This window comes from Castor canadensis, chromosome 17 (assembly GCF_047511655.1).
Source record: "Castor canadensis chromosome 17, mCasCan1.hap1v2, whole genome shotgun sequence".
NCBI classification, from domain to species: domain Eukaryota; kingdom Metazoa; phylum Chordata; class Mammalia; order Rodentia; family Castoridae; genus Castor; species Castor canadensis.
Genome location: NC_133402.1, coordinates 47,163,210 through 47,180,450, shown reverse-complemented (window position 1 = coordinate 47,180,450; position 17,241 = coordinate 47,163,210). Strand labels below are relative to the sequence as shown.

Below are 17,241 nucleotides of genomic sequence, written 5' to 3'. Positions count from 1 at the left end.
CCCTAGGACCTATTTCCTCTAGCTAGGCCCTACCTCCTAGAGCTTCCAAACCATAACAGATGGTTTGATGAATGAATATTTAGGTTGATTCTGGGGCTGTTTTTGTAAGTCATGTGACCTGAGCAACTCACTTGTCTTGTATGGATTTTATCATCCTCATCAGTAGAAGGTGCTCATGCTTCTCTGAGTCCCTCTCAGTAGATTTTCTGTGATTATACAGTTCTCCAAAAATGGACGAGATTATTCTTGAAAATCCCTATGCTATTCTTTCTCTCATATCCCCCTCATGGAGATCAGTAGGTACACAGAGGTGGCCTATTCTGGGGCATGAAGGAAGGCAGGTTGGGACTTTGGATGAAAGGTCATTGGCAAATCACTTTCATGTCAACAAACATGGGCCTGGGCTATGCACTTATATCACAGTGGTCTCCAGTCTACCTGCAGAACTTGCAACAGGCCCTGGTGGATCACAAATACTTTTTTTTTGATGGGGCTGGAGTTTGAACTCAGGGCTTTGCACTTATAAGGCAGGTACTCTACTGCTTGAGGCATACCTCCAGTCCATTTTGCTCTGGTTATTTTGGAGATGGGGGTCTGGTGAACTATTTGCCCAGGTTAGCCTCAAATCTTGATCCTCCTGATCTCAGCCTTCTGAGTAGCTAGGATTACAGGTGCGAGGCACTAGCACCTGGCTCAATTTCCTTGATTTTTACATAACAAGACATTCTAGGATGTTCCCCATGTTATTAAAAATAGTTATGAGCATAATTTTAGGAGATACAGTAACTTTCAAGTAGGCCATATTGAAAGGATGAAATAAGAAAAATCATTTACGGGGTGCCAATATGTTGAAACCTCAATAAAGAGAGTGTGGTTATGAATCTGAGGCCAACTTCCTGGTGTCCACCTCCTTCCTCTTTTCCTCCCAGCCCCAGGAGGCAAACTGTAGGTTCACCCTTCCACTGGAGGAGTGGAGGCTGTTTGCCAGGGTTGAGTGATGGGGGCAGGTCATAACCAGGCAATCAGCTGGAAAGCAGTCACACAGGCCCTGTGCTCAGAAGTGCCTTCTGCTGGCTTAACTCTGCTGTCACCATCTTGAAATTCTCAGTTTTTTAGCAAGTGACTCACTTTGTCATTTCGCACCAGTGTATAGCTGGTCCTTACTGTATGTGATTCCTTCATTTCAACATCTTTGAAGCTCAGTTTTCCTCTTTCAAATGGGTCTTGATAATGACCACTTTGCCTACCCATAGCACTGGTGTGTGAAATAGTGCCAGAGTGAAAGAGACTGTCACAGGTTAAAAGCCTGGCCTCCATATCTCAGCCATGACCATGAAGCACGTTATGTGTACCCAGTGCTACACAAAAGATTTCATGTGGACATTTAATGCCTCCTTCTGAAACTGGAGTTTTGGACCCAAGGCCCAAACTCCTGAGATTCCATATGCCAGATCTGGCCACTGCCCCTAAATGCCAAAGAAAGAGGCCTGGTGAAGGCAGAGAAAGGAGGTTTATTACACAGCTCGGGCATGCCTTGGGAAGAGGCAGAGTAAGCGCTCAGCTCATCCTCAACCATCTTCAGGGTACAGACACAAGCTATAGCTTTAAGTAGACAAAAGAACTGGAGGCAGGGGACAAAGGTATGCATAGCTAAACAGTCCCAGTCACAGGTGTGTTCTGGTTGACCATATCTCAGTCCAAGGGTTCCCAGAGGGGTTCTGGAAGTTGTTATCCTGACTTATTGTCAACTGGCAGGTGTTCCATCCTGAGGAAGGTCTACTGTTGGGAGTGGTTTCTGTGCCTTGTCATGAAGATGTTATCATCTGTTTTTCCCAGAATCCAAAATGATTGCAAATTGACTGCAAAGAGAATGGCTTAGAGCAAAGACTGTTACAAAATGGAGGCAGGGATGCCAACCTTCTCCTGTTATTAGTTAATTTGCGGGCCCAAGTAAGGAGTCAGTGGTTTTCAGCAAAAGCAGTTTAAGCACCTCTTAGACTTCCCTGTGAGCTGACCTCACACTGTGGTGTGCTCTACCCTCCCTGTTGTGCTCTGGTCGCTTTGCTGATGGGTGCTGTGCTGAGCTTCCTGAGCTCAGGGGCTCTGTGCACCCCATCAGTGCTGAGCACTTCCTTTGCAGCAGGACTCAGAAAACACTTCGTGGATTGGATTTCTTCAGCTGGACAGACGTCCTTAGTCACTTCTCAATGCTTTTATGATCTCATCCCAGCACAGCTGAGCTAGGGGGAGGCCTTGGCTGCTGCTGTGTCCCCGTCATCAATTCAGAAGCCAGGACCCAGGGACCCCCTGCACCTGGGAGACAACAGAACTGAGGATGGAACTCAGGGCTCCCTGCACACTGCACTTTTCTCCTACTCGTTCCCCGCTACAGACTCATAAACGTAAAAACATTTGGAAATTTCATTCATCAAACACTAAATATTTATCACATATTTCTAAGAGCAGCTATAGAGTAAGAAAAATGCAACACAAATTTCACAATGGAGTACCTGGGTAAATTTTATTTTTAGAGGATGTTAAGTTACTGTGTTGTAGATAAAAAATTGAGTAAGCCTGATTATCTGTGTTCACTAGGATTTGATTTTAAGAACATCTTGACTTTGAAATGGGGCTAATCTGTTCATTCATGACTCCACAGTGTCTTTGGGGTTCTTTAGAAATGGCTGGCACAGTGGCAGTTAAGCCTAATGCTCTCCTGCAGGTTTTTTCCTGGGGGGCAGTACTGAGGTTTGAACTCATGGCCTCGCACTTGTTAGGCAGGTGCTCTTACCACTCTGCCAGCCCTTCTCTCCCATTTTGATTTTTGAATAAATGCTTGGCTTCCTGGGACTGGTTTCAAAGGATGTCACTCATTTTGTTTTAGGAGCTGCCTGATTCCTTGAAGGAGCAGACACACCTCAAAGAATGGCACATACACAACACCCTAATTCAAATCATTCCTGCCTACATCCAGCTGTTTCAAGCCATGAGAATTCTGGATCTGCCAAAGAACCAAATCACTCACCTTCCAGCTGAAATTGGTATGTTACTGAGCAGGAACTGTCAGGCCTCTCGTCTGTGGGAAACAGGTAGCTTTTTAGCAGGTGACACTGCAAATATTGTGTCTCCCTCTAACAGCCCCAGGACATTTCTGGGCTATTTCCAGGGTCCCCAGAGTTGCTTGTTTGCAGTGTCCCCTTTGGGCTTCCATGGTGTGATCTCACCCGCATAACTCCACATTTGCAGACATTTGACCATCACTCAGAAACCAAAAAAGTCACAAGTCAGCAATGCTTTGGTTAGGAGCCTGTTGTTTATTTTCTTTTAGTTTTAGAAATACAGATATGCAATGAAAACATTGTTGTAAGCATGGAACCAGATGTATTTTATCTATATGTTAGTCCATTAATTGATTTAGTTTAGCTTATTGTCTTTTGATTGATGAAAAATTTGCAATTCTCAATCATTTCATTGTTTAGTTCTATCATCTTTCAGGATTTTTTTTTTTTGGAACTGGGATTTGAACTCAGGGCAGTTGTATCATCTTGATGCCATGATTATTGTTGCCTTTCTCTCTCTCTCTCTCTCTCTCTTTCTCTCCTTTCTTCTTCATTCTTACCTCCCTGCCTTTCCTTTTCTTTCTTTTTTTTTGAGATAGGATCTCACTAGGTAGACCAGCCCAGACTTGAACTCATGATCCTCCTACCTCAGCTTCCTGAGTGCTAGGATTACAGGCATGTACCACCATGTCCGTCTTGCTGTTGTGTTGCAGGAGGGTTCAGACAGAGACTGAGAGGGCACCAAAGCTTTTGGGAAGCAAGTTTATTAAGCAGGCCAGCAGCAACTCTGCAGATTCGAGTATAAAAGCTGAGCCTCAAGAACAAAGAGGGCCTTCCTTGTATACCATTTAAAGCAGGTTACAGAAATTGCGGGGGAGATACAGTGTGTCCCATACATAACCACATGTCATTACATTGGCTGCTCTAACCTCTGGGGCGAGGTGACCCTTCTCTGGTCTCCAGGTAACATTCCCCAACTCCAGTTTAGTTTTGTTTCACTATAGCACTCATCATCTCCCTTCCCCCTCCCTGCCTTCCTGCCACAGTTGCCTTTCTTGTTCGTGGGGTGCGAGGAATGAAGTTCTAGAGCTGCATAGAGCTCCACTTTCACAATACGTATCTTAGAACCAGTGGCATGGCACACTCATGTGAAAATTTACCAGAAGCCAAGACAATATGGGGTGGAGAGTGGCTCGCTGGGCCTCTGAGTTCATACATGGGGATGTCATTCATACAAGGCCCCGATCACCCTTTTACCCAGGCAGATCTCAGGGTTGTTTGTGCAGCTGGTAACTTTGAGGGATGAGATGATGTCTACCCTCTCCCAGACAAGGACAAGACCCGCTTGCTGTAAAGGTGTTGGTTTCCCCAAGCTCGGTGGTCTTCAGCTGCAACATGCTACGTGGGCGGCATCTCCCTGGGCTGTGTGCACCCCTGGGTGGACCTGACTGTAAGGGGACTGAGGTAAATATACTGCTGGAACAGGCAGTGCTCTAGCAGGGTAGAGTCAAAGTCTGTACCAGACAAGGGCAAGCACCATCTTTGACCCATTAGGGTTATTTTCCTTTTACCCCTCATTACCTGACTTAGCCACTCTCTCTCTCTATGTTATTTATATATATATATATTTTTTTTTTTGTGGTGCTGGGGTTTGAACTCAGGGCCTACACCTCGAGTCACTTTGCCAGTCCTTTTTTAGGATTACAAGTGTGAGCCACTGGCGCCTGTTCTAGGCACTCCTCTTAATGTGTATTTTTGTTAGTCTTTTAAAATGTTGCTGACATGTTGGGGGGGTCTTTACCTCCTGCCCCTTTATTTTACAGAGTGGAGACAGCAGGTTGCAATGATACCGGCTGACTTAGCCACTATCACTCACTGTGTTAGACTTAGGGACTCTTTTGGAGAGGGGGGTCACCTTGTCATCTGGAGGAGAAGAGAGTGATGAGAGAGGGGCAGTATGGAGGACTGATGTGTGATTTGGGGCCCTACACTTAAGCGCTCTGCTCTGCGGTTTCCTCACCTGTAACATGGGGATTGTGGCGTACTTCATTTAGTTGTCGTGAGGATTAGATAAGGTTAGCTAACCCATCAAAGTATTAGGCACATACTTCTTTCGTTATTCCAAGGCACTCCAGTCCAGTTGGAGACATATCATCACCGCTTACCTCACTCATGTGCAGAGAAAAATATTGCACACCGAGGGACAGACTGTACAGTCCAGATACTGTGTAAGCACTGTTTACGGACTCCTGAGCATCAAAACTGCACATATTCTGTGGAGCTATGTCTGTTGATAAATATGTGTCTTTACACAAATGGGCTTACCCAGTGTTCTGTGGTCCATCCTCTGTGTTTCCCTCAATCATAGTGTAAAGATGGAGGTGGACTCCAGACTCAGGCACACTGGCCTTCTCTTGCAGCCTGGGTAAGTCTCTATGTGACTGAGTGTCTCCTCTGGCCCTGATCATGTCCTTCAGCTGTTCCTGGTGTCACCTGTGGCAAAGAAGCCCAGAGATCCCAATCAGCCTAATGTCTGACCTAATTCTCAAAGCTGGATACCGTGGTCCCCCCATCACAACCCAGTAAGTGTGAGTGATGGCAGCATGGCTAAACTGGCCACTGAGCCCTCCCTGTCCCTCCTCCCACGCAGTCTACTCTGTGAGGCTGCTGACTTTCCCTCACTCCACTTCCCAGCTGGAGGAATTTGACTTTGATAGCTTGGGGCTGGTTTTCTCATTCAAGGTGAAGGGCACAGTCTTCCTCTGCTCACTTGCCAGCTCTGTGCTCCCTCCCCTCTCCCTGGCCACCCTTAGCACAGCCCTCTCCCTAGCTTTCCTTGCAAGTTCAGGGCCCCCAGTGATGAGACCTGGGGTACCCTGTGGCACCTCTAATTCCCGACATCATGCCTGTTTCTTTGCAAGTATGGGTACTTGACATGAAGCCATTGATACCACATATCTTGGAGGTCAACAGGGCTGTAGACCTCTATCCACCTGACACTATCTGTGCTGTGATGTGAGCAGTATCCTGTTTACGTATCAGCACAGAGGGCACTGCAGCTGGACAAGAGCTGGGTGTTAAGCCAACACATTTGATCTACCATCGAATTTAATTATATGCATTGCTCTACGACATACATGTCTTACAGATGAGGAAATCAGGGTTTATAGAGGTTAATGAATGTGTCAGTATGACATGGCCAAAAAGTGACAAAGCCACATTCAAAGTCAGGTTTGGTGATCACAAAGGTGGACCTAGGTGGGAAGGGGTACGTGTTTTTTAATTTTTTGTTAATTCCTTTTCTAAATAGGAGACGTCTTGTCTTTCTTGGGATTGGTGGAGATGAGGTCTGACTCCACGGGCTTTGGTTGAGGGCATGTGCCAACCCCCGGGAGTTCTATGAAGCATGCCTTGTGTGGTGGGTGGGTAGAGGCTCAGGCATGGATGAATGGGCTGTCCCAGCCTTGAGGAGGGGATCTGATAGCTTAGTGAACCAGTCTTCTCTTTTGTCGTCCTCTCCCACACGCTTGTGTCCCCAGGCGTGCCACTTAGCCCTAGTTTTCCTTCTATTCTGGGCCTGACTGATTGAATCACTGAGGTTCTGTCCATCAGCCTTGGAGGTGGCTTGGTTTATGAAAGCACTGTGAGGTGAGAGTGCTGCATGTCCTCACCTTCCCTACTCTAACTAGCATAGGCTTCCTTTCTAGGGCAGAGGCTTGTGTGCATGTGCGTGTGTAACAGATGGCTCGGCTGACTGCCTCCTGACCATCTGGGCCATTGGATTGGGAAGCCTGGCATCCTATTTTTTCACCCAGGCCCCTCAGCTCGTGGTCCCATTCCCTGAGCTGCAGGAATTCAGGGCAGATGAATGCAGGAAAAAGAAAAGACATTTTTCTCAGCTCTTTCCTTTGAGAGGAGAAAAAGCTTCAAACACAGTTGAAAGGACTTAGGGGGGCGGGTGCTCTTCTCCCCATTCCAAAAGCTGACTTCTGCTGGGTGCACACTGCATGCCTGATGTTTGGCACACTTCTTATAATCACTTCCCTTATTCTTCACAACATTCTGATGAGATGACTACTCTACTCTGATTTTCCAGATGAGGAAATTGAGGTATCAGAAGATTTATTAAGATGCCTAGACACTCAGTTCACAAGGGGTGAAGCCAGGGTTTGGGTCTATCAAATCTGACTTATGGAAGAATGGCAGCCTAAGGATAACCTTGAGTTCACTGAATTTTTAATTTTTTGTTCAACACAACTCATTCTCAAATCATTAGAATATTACTTGCATTCTAATCAGAGGTGACTCTCATTGGGTCATGGTGTCACTGAGAACTTCTGAGACATCTCATTTTATCCTCATTAAGCACTTGTAAGAAGGGATTATCACAGTCATGTACTGTGCTTATGTGGTTATGGTGAGGATCCAGTTGTTTCTTTGCTTAAATACAGAATTAAAACTTTGAAAATGAACTTTAAAACCTTCTGTTAATTTTATTTTTCCTCACATTTCTAAGTTCTGCACACCTCCCTTCCTGCCTTTGCTTATCTCAGGTTTCCTCTTAAGCAAAGCCCTTTTGTTCACACATAGCTCCCCCTTCTGGCCATAAGGCTGCCATGTGCTCTCAACCTCTTCCTGTGTCATGTTTGCAAAGCTTGTTTGCAGGCACACGTCATGGAGTCCTGTTTTATTTGGTCATCTGAACTGGCTTAACTACATAGTTATCCATAAACCCATTTGTTCAATACACATTTATTGAGCACCTATTGGGTGAAAATAGAAAAATATGTGGGTACTTATTTTATGCTAGGTACTATACCAGGCCCTATAGAAAAAAAACAGTGAGCAAAATACACAGTCTCTCTCCCCATGGAGCTGATTGTCTGGTAGGAGAGACAGAAGATAATCAAAGTATTGTCAACAAACATAAAAGGTGGCCACTGTGCCAAAAGCTGTAAAGGAGTAGTATTTGGAGAGCTGTGAGCCTGTAGGGGTGAGTTCTCCCTCACAAGGAAGGCAGAGGGAGTGGCAAGGAGCAGGACCAGGTGCGTGCTTGTGACTCTGAATAAGGTACTAATCCTTGTAAGACTCTGCTCCCACGACTGAAGGCTAGAAAGTCCTAAATTAAAGTGTAATCAAATCCATGAAAGCAATCTGTCATCTATCATGGGCTCTGCACTGAAATATAAGGTACCATAACTGACCGTTTAAAACTGTGTATGGAATATAAGTATCGATCTCTTTAGCAACTCTAGGTTTTCTAGGAATATTTCAAACCATGATGCTGGACTCTCCATTTGTACTCCTGTTATAAATAAACAGAAATGAAGCCCCTTGGAAACCCTGGTCCTGAGGAAATTTGAATATGTGACCATGTGGGGTAGGGCATCTCCCTGCTGAGGAGGATAAGGCTCAGTGAGTAACTGGCTAGCCTAAGGATATTCATTTATGTGAGGAGGAAGTGTTTTTGGATATCCAAAGCTTTGTTTGCTGGGGTGGTGGGTGATGGCAATGCATGACCCACCACGAGCAGGAAGCTGGAGAGCTGATGTCAGTGTCCCCCACCCAAGTCCTGGCCAAGAGGTGGGGGATGGTAACTGCTTAGAGAAAGATTGATGTTCAGGACAAAAGACGAGTAGACATTTGGTAAGGAGTACTTGAAAATACTAAATTATTGTTAGTGGTCTCCTACGCCCACTAGCTGGGGCTCCTGATGTACGTGATGGAGAAAGCTGAGCCCTTCTTGCATGAGTGATGGCAAATTCTTGCCATGCTATTGAGAAAGAAAAAGCCGTGTTCATACAGTGAAATCAGGCAGTGTGGGTGTGAGAGGACGGGGTCACAATGATCTGAAGACAAGCGTATCGTTTCTTTGACCTACCAATTATTAAAATCCTGATTTGAACATTTCAAGAATGTATATAGATATTGAAAAATCACATGTACAATTTTATAGGTCAATTAAAAAACCAAATAACAATAATGAAAAGTTGTTTGGTGAAGAATTTCTGAAGCTGTTACTTTTTCTTTGACTATCTTTAAGAAGAAGCTAGAACAACATGAGACTTTCTCATCAGACTCTTCGTTCTCTCTTTGTAACCCCTAGTGATTGTTAAATGCATATATGATTGGTACAAATGTGTTGGAGCAAATGCCTCCATCAACCAGGTCATATAACTCTTTTTTTTTTTTGTGGCAATATTGAGGTTTGAACCCAGAGCCTCATGCTTGCTAGGCAAGCATTCTACCACCTGAGCCACATCTCCAGCACTTTTTGCTTTAGTTATTTTCCAAATAGGGTTTTGCATTTTTGCTCAGGCCACTCTGGGACCATGATCCTCCTACTTACGCCTCCTGTGTAGTTGGGATCACAGGTGTGTGCCATCACACCTGACTTGTTCTTGAGATAGGATCTCATTAACTTTTTGCCTGGGCTGGTCTTGACCTTCAATTCTCACAAACTCCATCTCCCCAATAGCTGGGATTATAGGTGTGAACCACCACGCCCAGCTCATGCAACTCTTTAACAGTTAGATTTACTTTGTTGTATCCAAAAGCTAGACACATATGGGGCATTCACACCATCCGTGCCCATCTTCTACTTTCCTTATTTAAACTAAAGAAAGATTCTTCAATACATAGGCTTGCAGAAGCTGAAGCTATGGTGGTCAGCAAGTCATCTGATCATGCACCCCCCAGTCCTCTGCGGAAAACAGTTTCCTCATTTTATTTTTGCCCCCTTATCCACTCTGCTGCTTGGACATGATTACTGATCACAGGCGTGCCAGGTGCATCAGGTGGGTAGTTAGGGAGGCTACTGGTGTTCACATCACTAATGTCACCTTCTAATGAAACCATGAGAACCAATAAAGCCGATGAGAAATAGCCCTGTCTCCAATGTACTTTCTTTGTGTGACTTACTGTGTCATTTATAAAATGGCAAGAAGTTTGTAGATTGAATGCCTGTCCTGCAGAAGTAAGTAGTCATTTTGGTTTTCTAATTTAAAATAAGAATGATGAGGCATTCCATTCCTTAGGCTATGCATGACATGATTTTTGGAAAATTATCTATATTTGATCTTTTGTGACTTTCGAGTCTGAGAATGAGTATAGTGAGTGAGTATGTATATATTCAACCAAGAATGGACTGGCAGAGTGGCTCAAGTGGTAGACCACCTATCTCATAAGTGCAAGGCCCTGAGTTCAAACCCCAGTACCACTGTCCCCCTCACCCCCAAAAAACCCCAGGACTGGGATAGAGCATTGCATGTCTCAACCAGTCCAGTTATTTCCTGTTATTCTGAACGTGTTCTCATCCTGCAAATGAAAGTGATTTATACCACCTTCTTAAGGAAGCATGATATGTCATAATTAAATTAATGCAAATTTGAAGCCAGAGAAGAATGGTGACTTGCCTGCAATCTGGAACTACTTGTCTGAATCATTTATCATGCATATATCAATATCTAGTCACCTCCCATGGGACCCAGCGAGAGGCAGCAGCTGGTCACTGTGATTCCTAGGCGCTTCATAGGTTCTCACCACCATCACCTATGATTCAATTCACCATGTAATTTCAAAGGAGTTTGAGCTCTGTGGATGCTGGGCCTGACCTGGGCTACATGGAAAACAAATCCTTTCCACTCAAACTTGTCTATAATTTCACAAAGGATTAAGCAATTAAATAGTGAGCAAAACAAACAAATAACTCCCCACAAAACCACAACAGTATCTACAATAAAAGTCTCAAGATAGAAAATGAGCAGAGTTAAGAAAGAATGCTTAAAAGACAAGCACAAAATTATGTTTTGGACCTTTCCCATCATTATTTATGCAAATGTTTTGCCTCTTAGGTTTGTTTGTGTTCTTAAAGCCTTGGAAGGACCTACTCAATGTTGGTTAACTTTTTCTGATATCAGGCTGTTTGAAGAACCTGAAAGAACTCAATGTGAGTTTCAATCATCTGAAGAGCATTCCTCCAGAACTGGGAGACTGTGAAAATCTAGAGAGACTGGATTGTTCTGGAAATCTGGAATTGATGGAGCTCCCCTTTGAAGTAAGAAATAAATACACACTATGACTTACTTTTATTTGACTTATGACATGGAATGGTCCATTTTTTTTCTGTTGATGGTGGTATTGGGGTTTGAATGCAGGGCCTCCAGCTGACTAGGCAGGTGCTTTACCACTTGAGCTATGCTCCCAGCCCTCTTTTTACTTCTAGTTATTTTTGGATAGGGTCTCATGTTTTTTGCCCAGGATGAGCCTTGGACCAAGATCCTCCTACCTTTGTCTCTCACTTAGCTGGAATGACAGGCACATTGTATCATGGGGATTGTTAGTTGAGATAGGATCTCTCTAACGTTTTTGCCCAGGCTAGCCTCAAACCATGAGACTCCTGATCTCAATCTCCCAAGTAGCTGGGATTACAGAGCTGAAGCACTAAGCCCTGCTAGTGGTTTTAAAACAAGAAGTTTTAAAAGATAAAACCCATTACATTTCCCTGACATTCTAATCACCCTATACCTACTATCATACAGTCTTTAAAAATATTATTACACTAGACCAGGACCTGAATTTAAGTTTAGAAATGCAATCAAAGGAAAAGCAACCAAACATCTTATTTTCACACAAGATAGTTTAATTTAATGCCTATTTAATCTGATGCCTGTTACCAGTAATGCAGGTCCTGATGTATTTATTCACCACAGTGAGGCTGTTAATCTCTGCTTCTACTCTCACCCCAGGTAACTGTGGCTGTAGTTTATGTCTCTGTGCATTTGTCTTTTCAGGAAATTTCAGGTAACTGGACTCACCCAATAGTCTTCTGAGTCTGGCTTTCTTCACTTAACTTTCTCTCATTAAATTTATTTCTAGGTTTCTGAGTGCTGTTGTGAATGAAATTGTTCTCTTATTTCACTTTCAGATTGTTTGGCATCTAGAAGCAAAATTGATTTTTGTACATTGATTTTGCTTCTTGCAACTTTGCTAAATTCTTACTAGGTTTTTTTTTTTTTTTTTTTGGTGGTGGTAGTACTGGGGTTTGAACTCAGGGCCTCACACTTGCTAGGCAGGCACTGTACCACTTGAGCCACTCCACCAGTGGGTATTTTTGAGATAGGGTCTTCTGAACTATTTGCCTGATCTCTGCCTCCTAAGTAGCTAGGATTATGGGCGTGAGAACTCGGTGCCTGGTGAAGCAAGGTTATTTTTTGATCAGTTGAAAACGTTGTGACAAGGGGCTTGTAGGAAACTATTCCTGTGTTTTCCTTAAGAGCAGTTATTTAGTATTTGCTATTTTAGTGTTTATGGTAACATTTTTGCAACATAACTGTCATGGAAAATGAGAATTGGTTATTTATCAATTAGGTCAAGCTGGTTGTTCACATTTCCTACATCCTTGCTAATTTTTTGTCTAGTTATTTTATCAGTTATTAAAGTGGGTGTTGAAATATCTAGCTAGAATTATTGATTGTCTCTTCAGCCTTTTAATTCCATCAGTTTTTGTTTCATGTATTGTGGGTTGTTGGGTGTGTACACTGTCATTGTTTGGCTCTTTTATCATCATGATATGTCTTGTTATGTCCCTGACAATATTTCTTTTCTTAAATGTAATTTTGCCTGATATTAATATCATATAGTTCTCTATAGCTGTGTTTTGTATTATATATACTTTTCCATCTTTCTACTTTCGACACATTTATATCTTTAGTCTAAAAATTTGTCCTTGTAGTTATCATATATTTGGATTCTTTTAAAAAACAAAAATCTGCTTTTTGCCTTGGCAAGTATGTCATTTTATTTCTCCTGCTGAATTACTATTTTTTTAGTTTTGTTTTTTTGTGTGTGCGCTTGTTCTAGAGATTACATTTACTTCTTAATTATCACAGTCTACTTCAGATTAATACTAACTTAATTCTGGCAAAATATAGAAACTTTGCTTAACGTGACTCCACTTCTCCGACACTTTGTATGACGATTATCATGTCCATTACACCTACACATGTCATAAACCAAAAAGTATAGTGCTGTATTTATTGGTTAATATGTGTCAAACAAGTTAGAAGAAATAAGAAAAAAACACAGACTCTTTTATGTTAACCTATATATTCACCATTTCCTAGATTCTTTATGTTTTCTGTGGACTATCCATAACCTCTCAGGTCATTTTCTTTTGACCTCAGAGGTTGTCTTTGATAGTTCTTATAAGGAAGTCTGTTAGCAACAGACTCTCTTAATCCTTGACTTTCTGGAATGTTATTATTTCACCTCTATTTTGGAAGGATTGTTTTTCTGGATATAGAATTATTGGTTGACAGTTCTTTCAGTATCTTGAATGTCATTTCATTTCTCTGTCTTCTGTTGTTTCTGAAGAGAAGTCAGCTGTTAATCTTATCAGTTCCCTCCTATTCTTATGATGTGTCCAGGTGTGGATTTCTGTCATTGTTACACTAGGAGTTCATTGAGCATCTTGGATGTGCATATTAAATCTTTCATCAAATTTAGGACGTCTTGGCAATTATTGCTTCATATTTTTTCCTGCTCATTCCTGTCTCCCCTCACCTCTAGTGCTCCTACTAAATTTGTGTTAGCATATTGATATCCTACAGGTCCTTGGGGATTTGTTCATTTTTATTCAATCCTTTTCTCCACTCTCTCTTCTTTAGGTTGGATAATTTCTGTGGATGTATATTTACTAATTCTTTCTTGCACCACTGTCAATCTGCTGTTGGGCTCCTCTAATGGATTTTTGATTTCAGTTATTTTATTCCTCAATTTTAGAATTTGTTTCTTTATAATTTCTATATGCTTATTGAGAATCTCTATTTGTTAATTCATTTAACCTTTGACCTGCTTTGTTTCTCATCATGGCACAGATATTTTAACTTATACTCTTTTTAGCCAGGCGCTGGTGGTGGCTCATACCTGTAATCCTAGCTACTCAGGAGGCAGAGATCAGGAGGATTGCCATTCAAAGCCAGCTCGGGTAAATAGTTTACAAGACCCTATCTTGAAAAAAAACTATCACACACACACACACACACACACACACACACACACAAAGAGCTGGCAGAGTGGCTCAAGTTGTAGGCCCTGCATTCAAGCCCCACTACTGAAAAAAAAAATGCAGTTAACTTATACTCTCTTGGCTTATTGCCCCTTCCACCAGTCTTGTATGAGAACAAGTCTTTGCCTTATTTACTTACTCTCTAAAAGGTGCTCTGAACGTAGTATGGTGTGGGCGCTTGCTAAATATTTGTCGATTGAGTGAATGAATGGATGAACATTAGATTGAGTTTAAAAATTCAAAAAAGTTTTACCACATCTTTCTGTTTACAAGTCTGCCTTGGTGCATTATTACCTAGCATTTTTAATCTGACCTTTAAAATGGTATTTTACTTATGGATTCCAAACTCAGCCCTGGTCAGCTCCAGTGTCTGTCCATGAGGAATCCTCTGCCTTAGCCACACTGTCCCAGCAAATAAGGACTTCCTCAAACCCCACCCCCTTGTGTACCTCTGCCTTTGTGGAATTTTTCCCGTCTTCATGACTATGTTTCTTACACAAATAATTAACACAACACTGACATAAAATAAAAATAAACAGTAAGTGAATGAATGATCTATAAAAGGTTCAGCAGAAGAATGAGCAGGAGTTCTGAGACAAACCCCAATTGTTCCTGTGCGAATGAGCTGACTGATCCATATACTGGTGGATTTTCTAACAATTATAGTTACTTTTCAAAAGATTTTATGATTGTTTTCCTTTTTCCTCAATGAACATAGCTAGTGGGAAAATAACTTTCATATTCAAGTAATTTCTCTCCTTGCTAGTTAAACATGCTGCTGTGCTTTCCTTATTTTAGTTTTTATAAAACTCTTATTTCCTTTAAATCATCTCAGAAAAGTTATTTTTTGGTCTAAAACTGCATTTTCTAAGCTCGTTATAAAAAGAAAGAAGAGAGACTAATTGTATTCAGTCTTGATTTTCTTGCTGATCTGACAACATTGATGACAGTCAAAAGCTTTAGATTGTACTGTAACATCTAGCCATCTCTGGTTGACTACTCACCACATTTCTGTTGTCTCATTCACTTTTCTAAATTCCAAACAAGAACAAAATTACAGTGTACCTATTCACTAGGATACAACCGACCTTTGCACTAAGGCAAAGATATCATGATATGAAATTGGGATTTATGGTAAGATAAACAGAGGCATAGCTACTGCTTCTTTTTTCTCTGCATTTCAAAAATATCTCCCATAGGTTCAAATGACTTCATACTTCATAGTAGTGTTGAAAACATGTTTTGTGAAGCAGTCCCAGTTTTATTCATGGACTCTTAAAGTAAGTGAATAAAAAGTAGAATGTTTTATGTCTCATAGCAACTACCAAACTTTCATAACCAAATCTAAGCAATAAGACACTTTTCCCTATCTTATTCCAAATTCACAGATTTGCATTGAAGTAAAAAATGTATTTTTAAAAAAAGGCAGGGTGTGGTGGTGCATGCCTATAATTCCAGCACTTAGGAGATAAAGGCAAGAGGATCATGAGTTAGAGACCAGCCTGGGCTACATAGAGAGTTTGAGGCCCACCTGAACTACAAGTGAGACCCTATTTAAAAGGAAATCATTTGTGTATATACCCATGTATTTCAGTTAGCATATTAAAAACAAAAATTGTGGGTATAACAGTAGAGATGTCTGAGCATTTGCCATTGTCACTTTACCAACCCAAATGTGGGCCTCCTTAAGATTGGTCAAAATGATGCAGTTCTCCCCAGGCCATTCTGCTCTTGAAGACTTGTACTTTCCGCCTTCTGTGCCTTTGTACATGCTCTTCCTCCACCCGGGGTTTCCTTTCCTACCTTTCTACCTGCTGAGGGACCTCAGGACCCAATGCAGACACTCCATTCCCTGTGAAATCTTTTCTGATCCCTGACCCTTACAACACTGTGAAGTTGGGAAGATTTCTTTATGGCACCAAACATTGCAAACTGAAAACTTCTTCCTGTGGTTCTTATTGCATAAAATTGCTTCTTTATGAAAGTACAAAGTCCTTGTGGGCAGCTACAGTGTGTAATTTATCTCAGCATCCCTAGCAGGGAGCACAATACACAAGACACGGTAGATGGTCCAAAATATATAGGCACTGACCTGATTTGCATATATGCATAGAAATGCCTTTGAGGAAGAAGTGTCAATCTAAAAATTATCAGTTGAACTTAATTCTCACTCTTACAAGGGTAATTAGAATATTTTGTTATTCCTTTCTAGTTAAGTAATTTGAAGCAAGTTACATTTGTCGATATCTCAGCAAACAAATTTTCCAGTGTCCCGATCTGTGTCCTGCGGATGTGTAATTTGCAGTGGTTGGATATCAGCAACAATAGCCTGAATGACCTGCCCCAAGATATAGACAGGTAGCTACTTGCATCCTAAGGTGAGGTGTATGAATTAGTTACTAACGCCTTAACAGTATCCATATTATACATACGTGTACAACGTGTGACTGTTCTTTGGAAATCAATTACTCTTCTAGAGTTTATTGTTTCTAAGGAAATTATTGAATAAGACAATTTCCAATCTGCACCCTACATCTCCATGTTTTTGGAATATATCTTCTTTGTTTTGATGAACTTTAATTTGTTTCAGTCTTTCATACAAAGTTCATTAACTTTCCTTTATTCCCTCAAGGTAGAAAAGAAAATTTACCACGTAGAATAGAAGCAGATCACTTGATGTTTAGAACATCAATGAGGACAATTTTTGCTAGTTTCGTTTCTTGATTAATTATACATATTTCAAAGAGAATTGACATGCTACATTATATTTTCAAATTATGTCCTTGTAGTTACTTCATATTTAAATTAATTATTACACTGAAACATGTAAAACTGATTGAATGATTGATCCATTTCACCATATTATTAGGCTCCTATATAGCAGCAAGTCCAGAGAGTGGCCTGGGTTTAAGGCTGTGACTGAAACACAATTTCTGGCCTCCTGGAGTCCACAATTTGAATTATAAAGAAGCACGAGTAAGCCAGGGATGTAGAGGCCAGTGATGGCTGAGACCTAAGTGCCACACCATATGACATTTCTCTAACGTTTGGTCCATATGCAGTATACCAGTGCTTTCTGGGTTAATGAGACTAGTTGGGAATTGTTTTAGTTTG

The 17,241-nt window shown here is 41.6% G+C and overlaps 1 protein-coding gene across 2 annotated transcripts in view; it reads left to right on the top strand.

Annotated features, from left to right (window-relative positions):
* Lrrc2 (leucine rich repeat containing 2) overlaps positions 1–17,241 on the top strand; it is a 53,689-nt gene that overhangs the window by 20,086 nt on the left and 16,362 nt on the right. The window contains exons 4-7 of one of the 2 annotated variants that reach the window (XM_074059102.1): positions 2,885–3,041; positions 10,979–11,115; positions 13,966–14,046; positions 16,340–16,485. In XM_074059102.1, coding sequence (XP_073915203.1) covers positions 2,885–3,041; positions 10,979–11,115; positions 13,966–14,046; positions 16,340–16,485 — 521 coding nt within the window. The remainder of the gene's footprint in view (positions 1–2,884; positions 3,042–10,978; positions 11,116–13,965; positions 14,047–16,339; positions 16,486–17,241) is intronic. The other variant, XM_020167049.2, reaches the window with a different exon arrangement.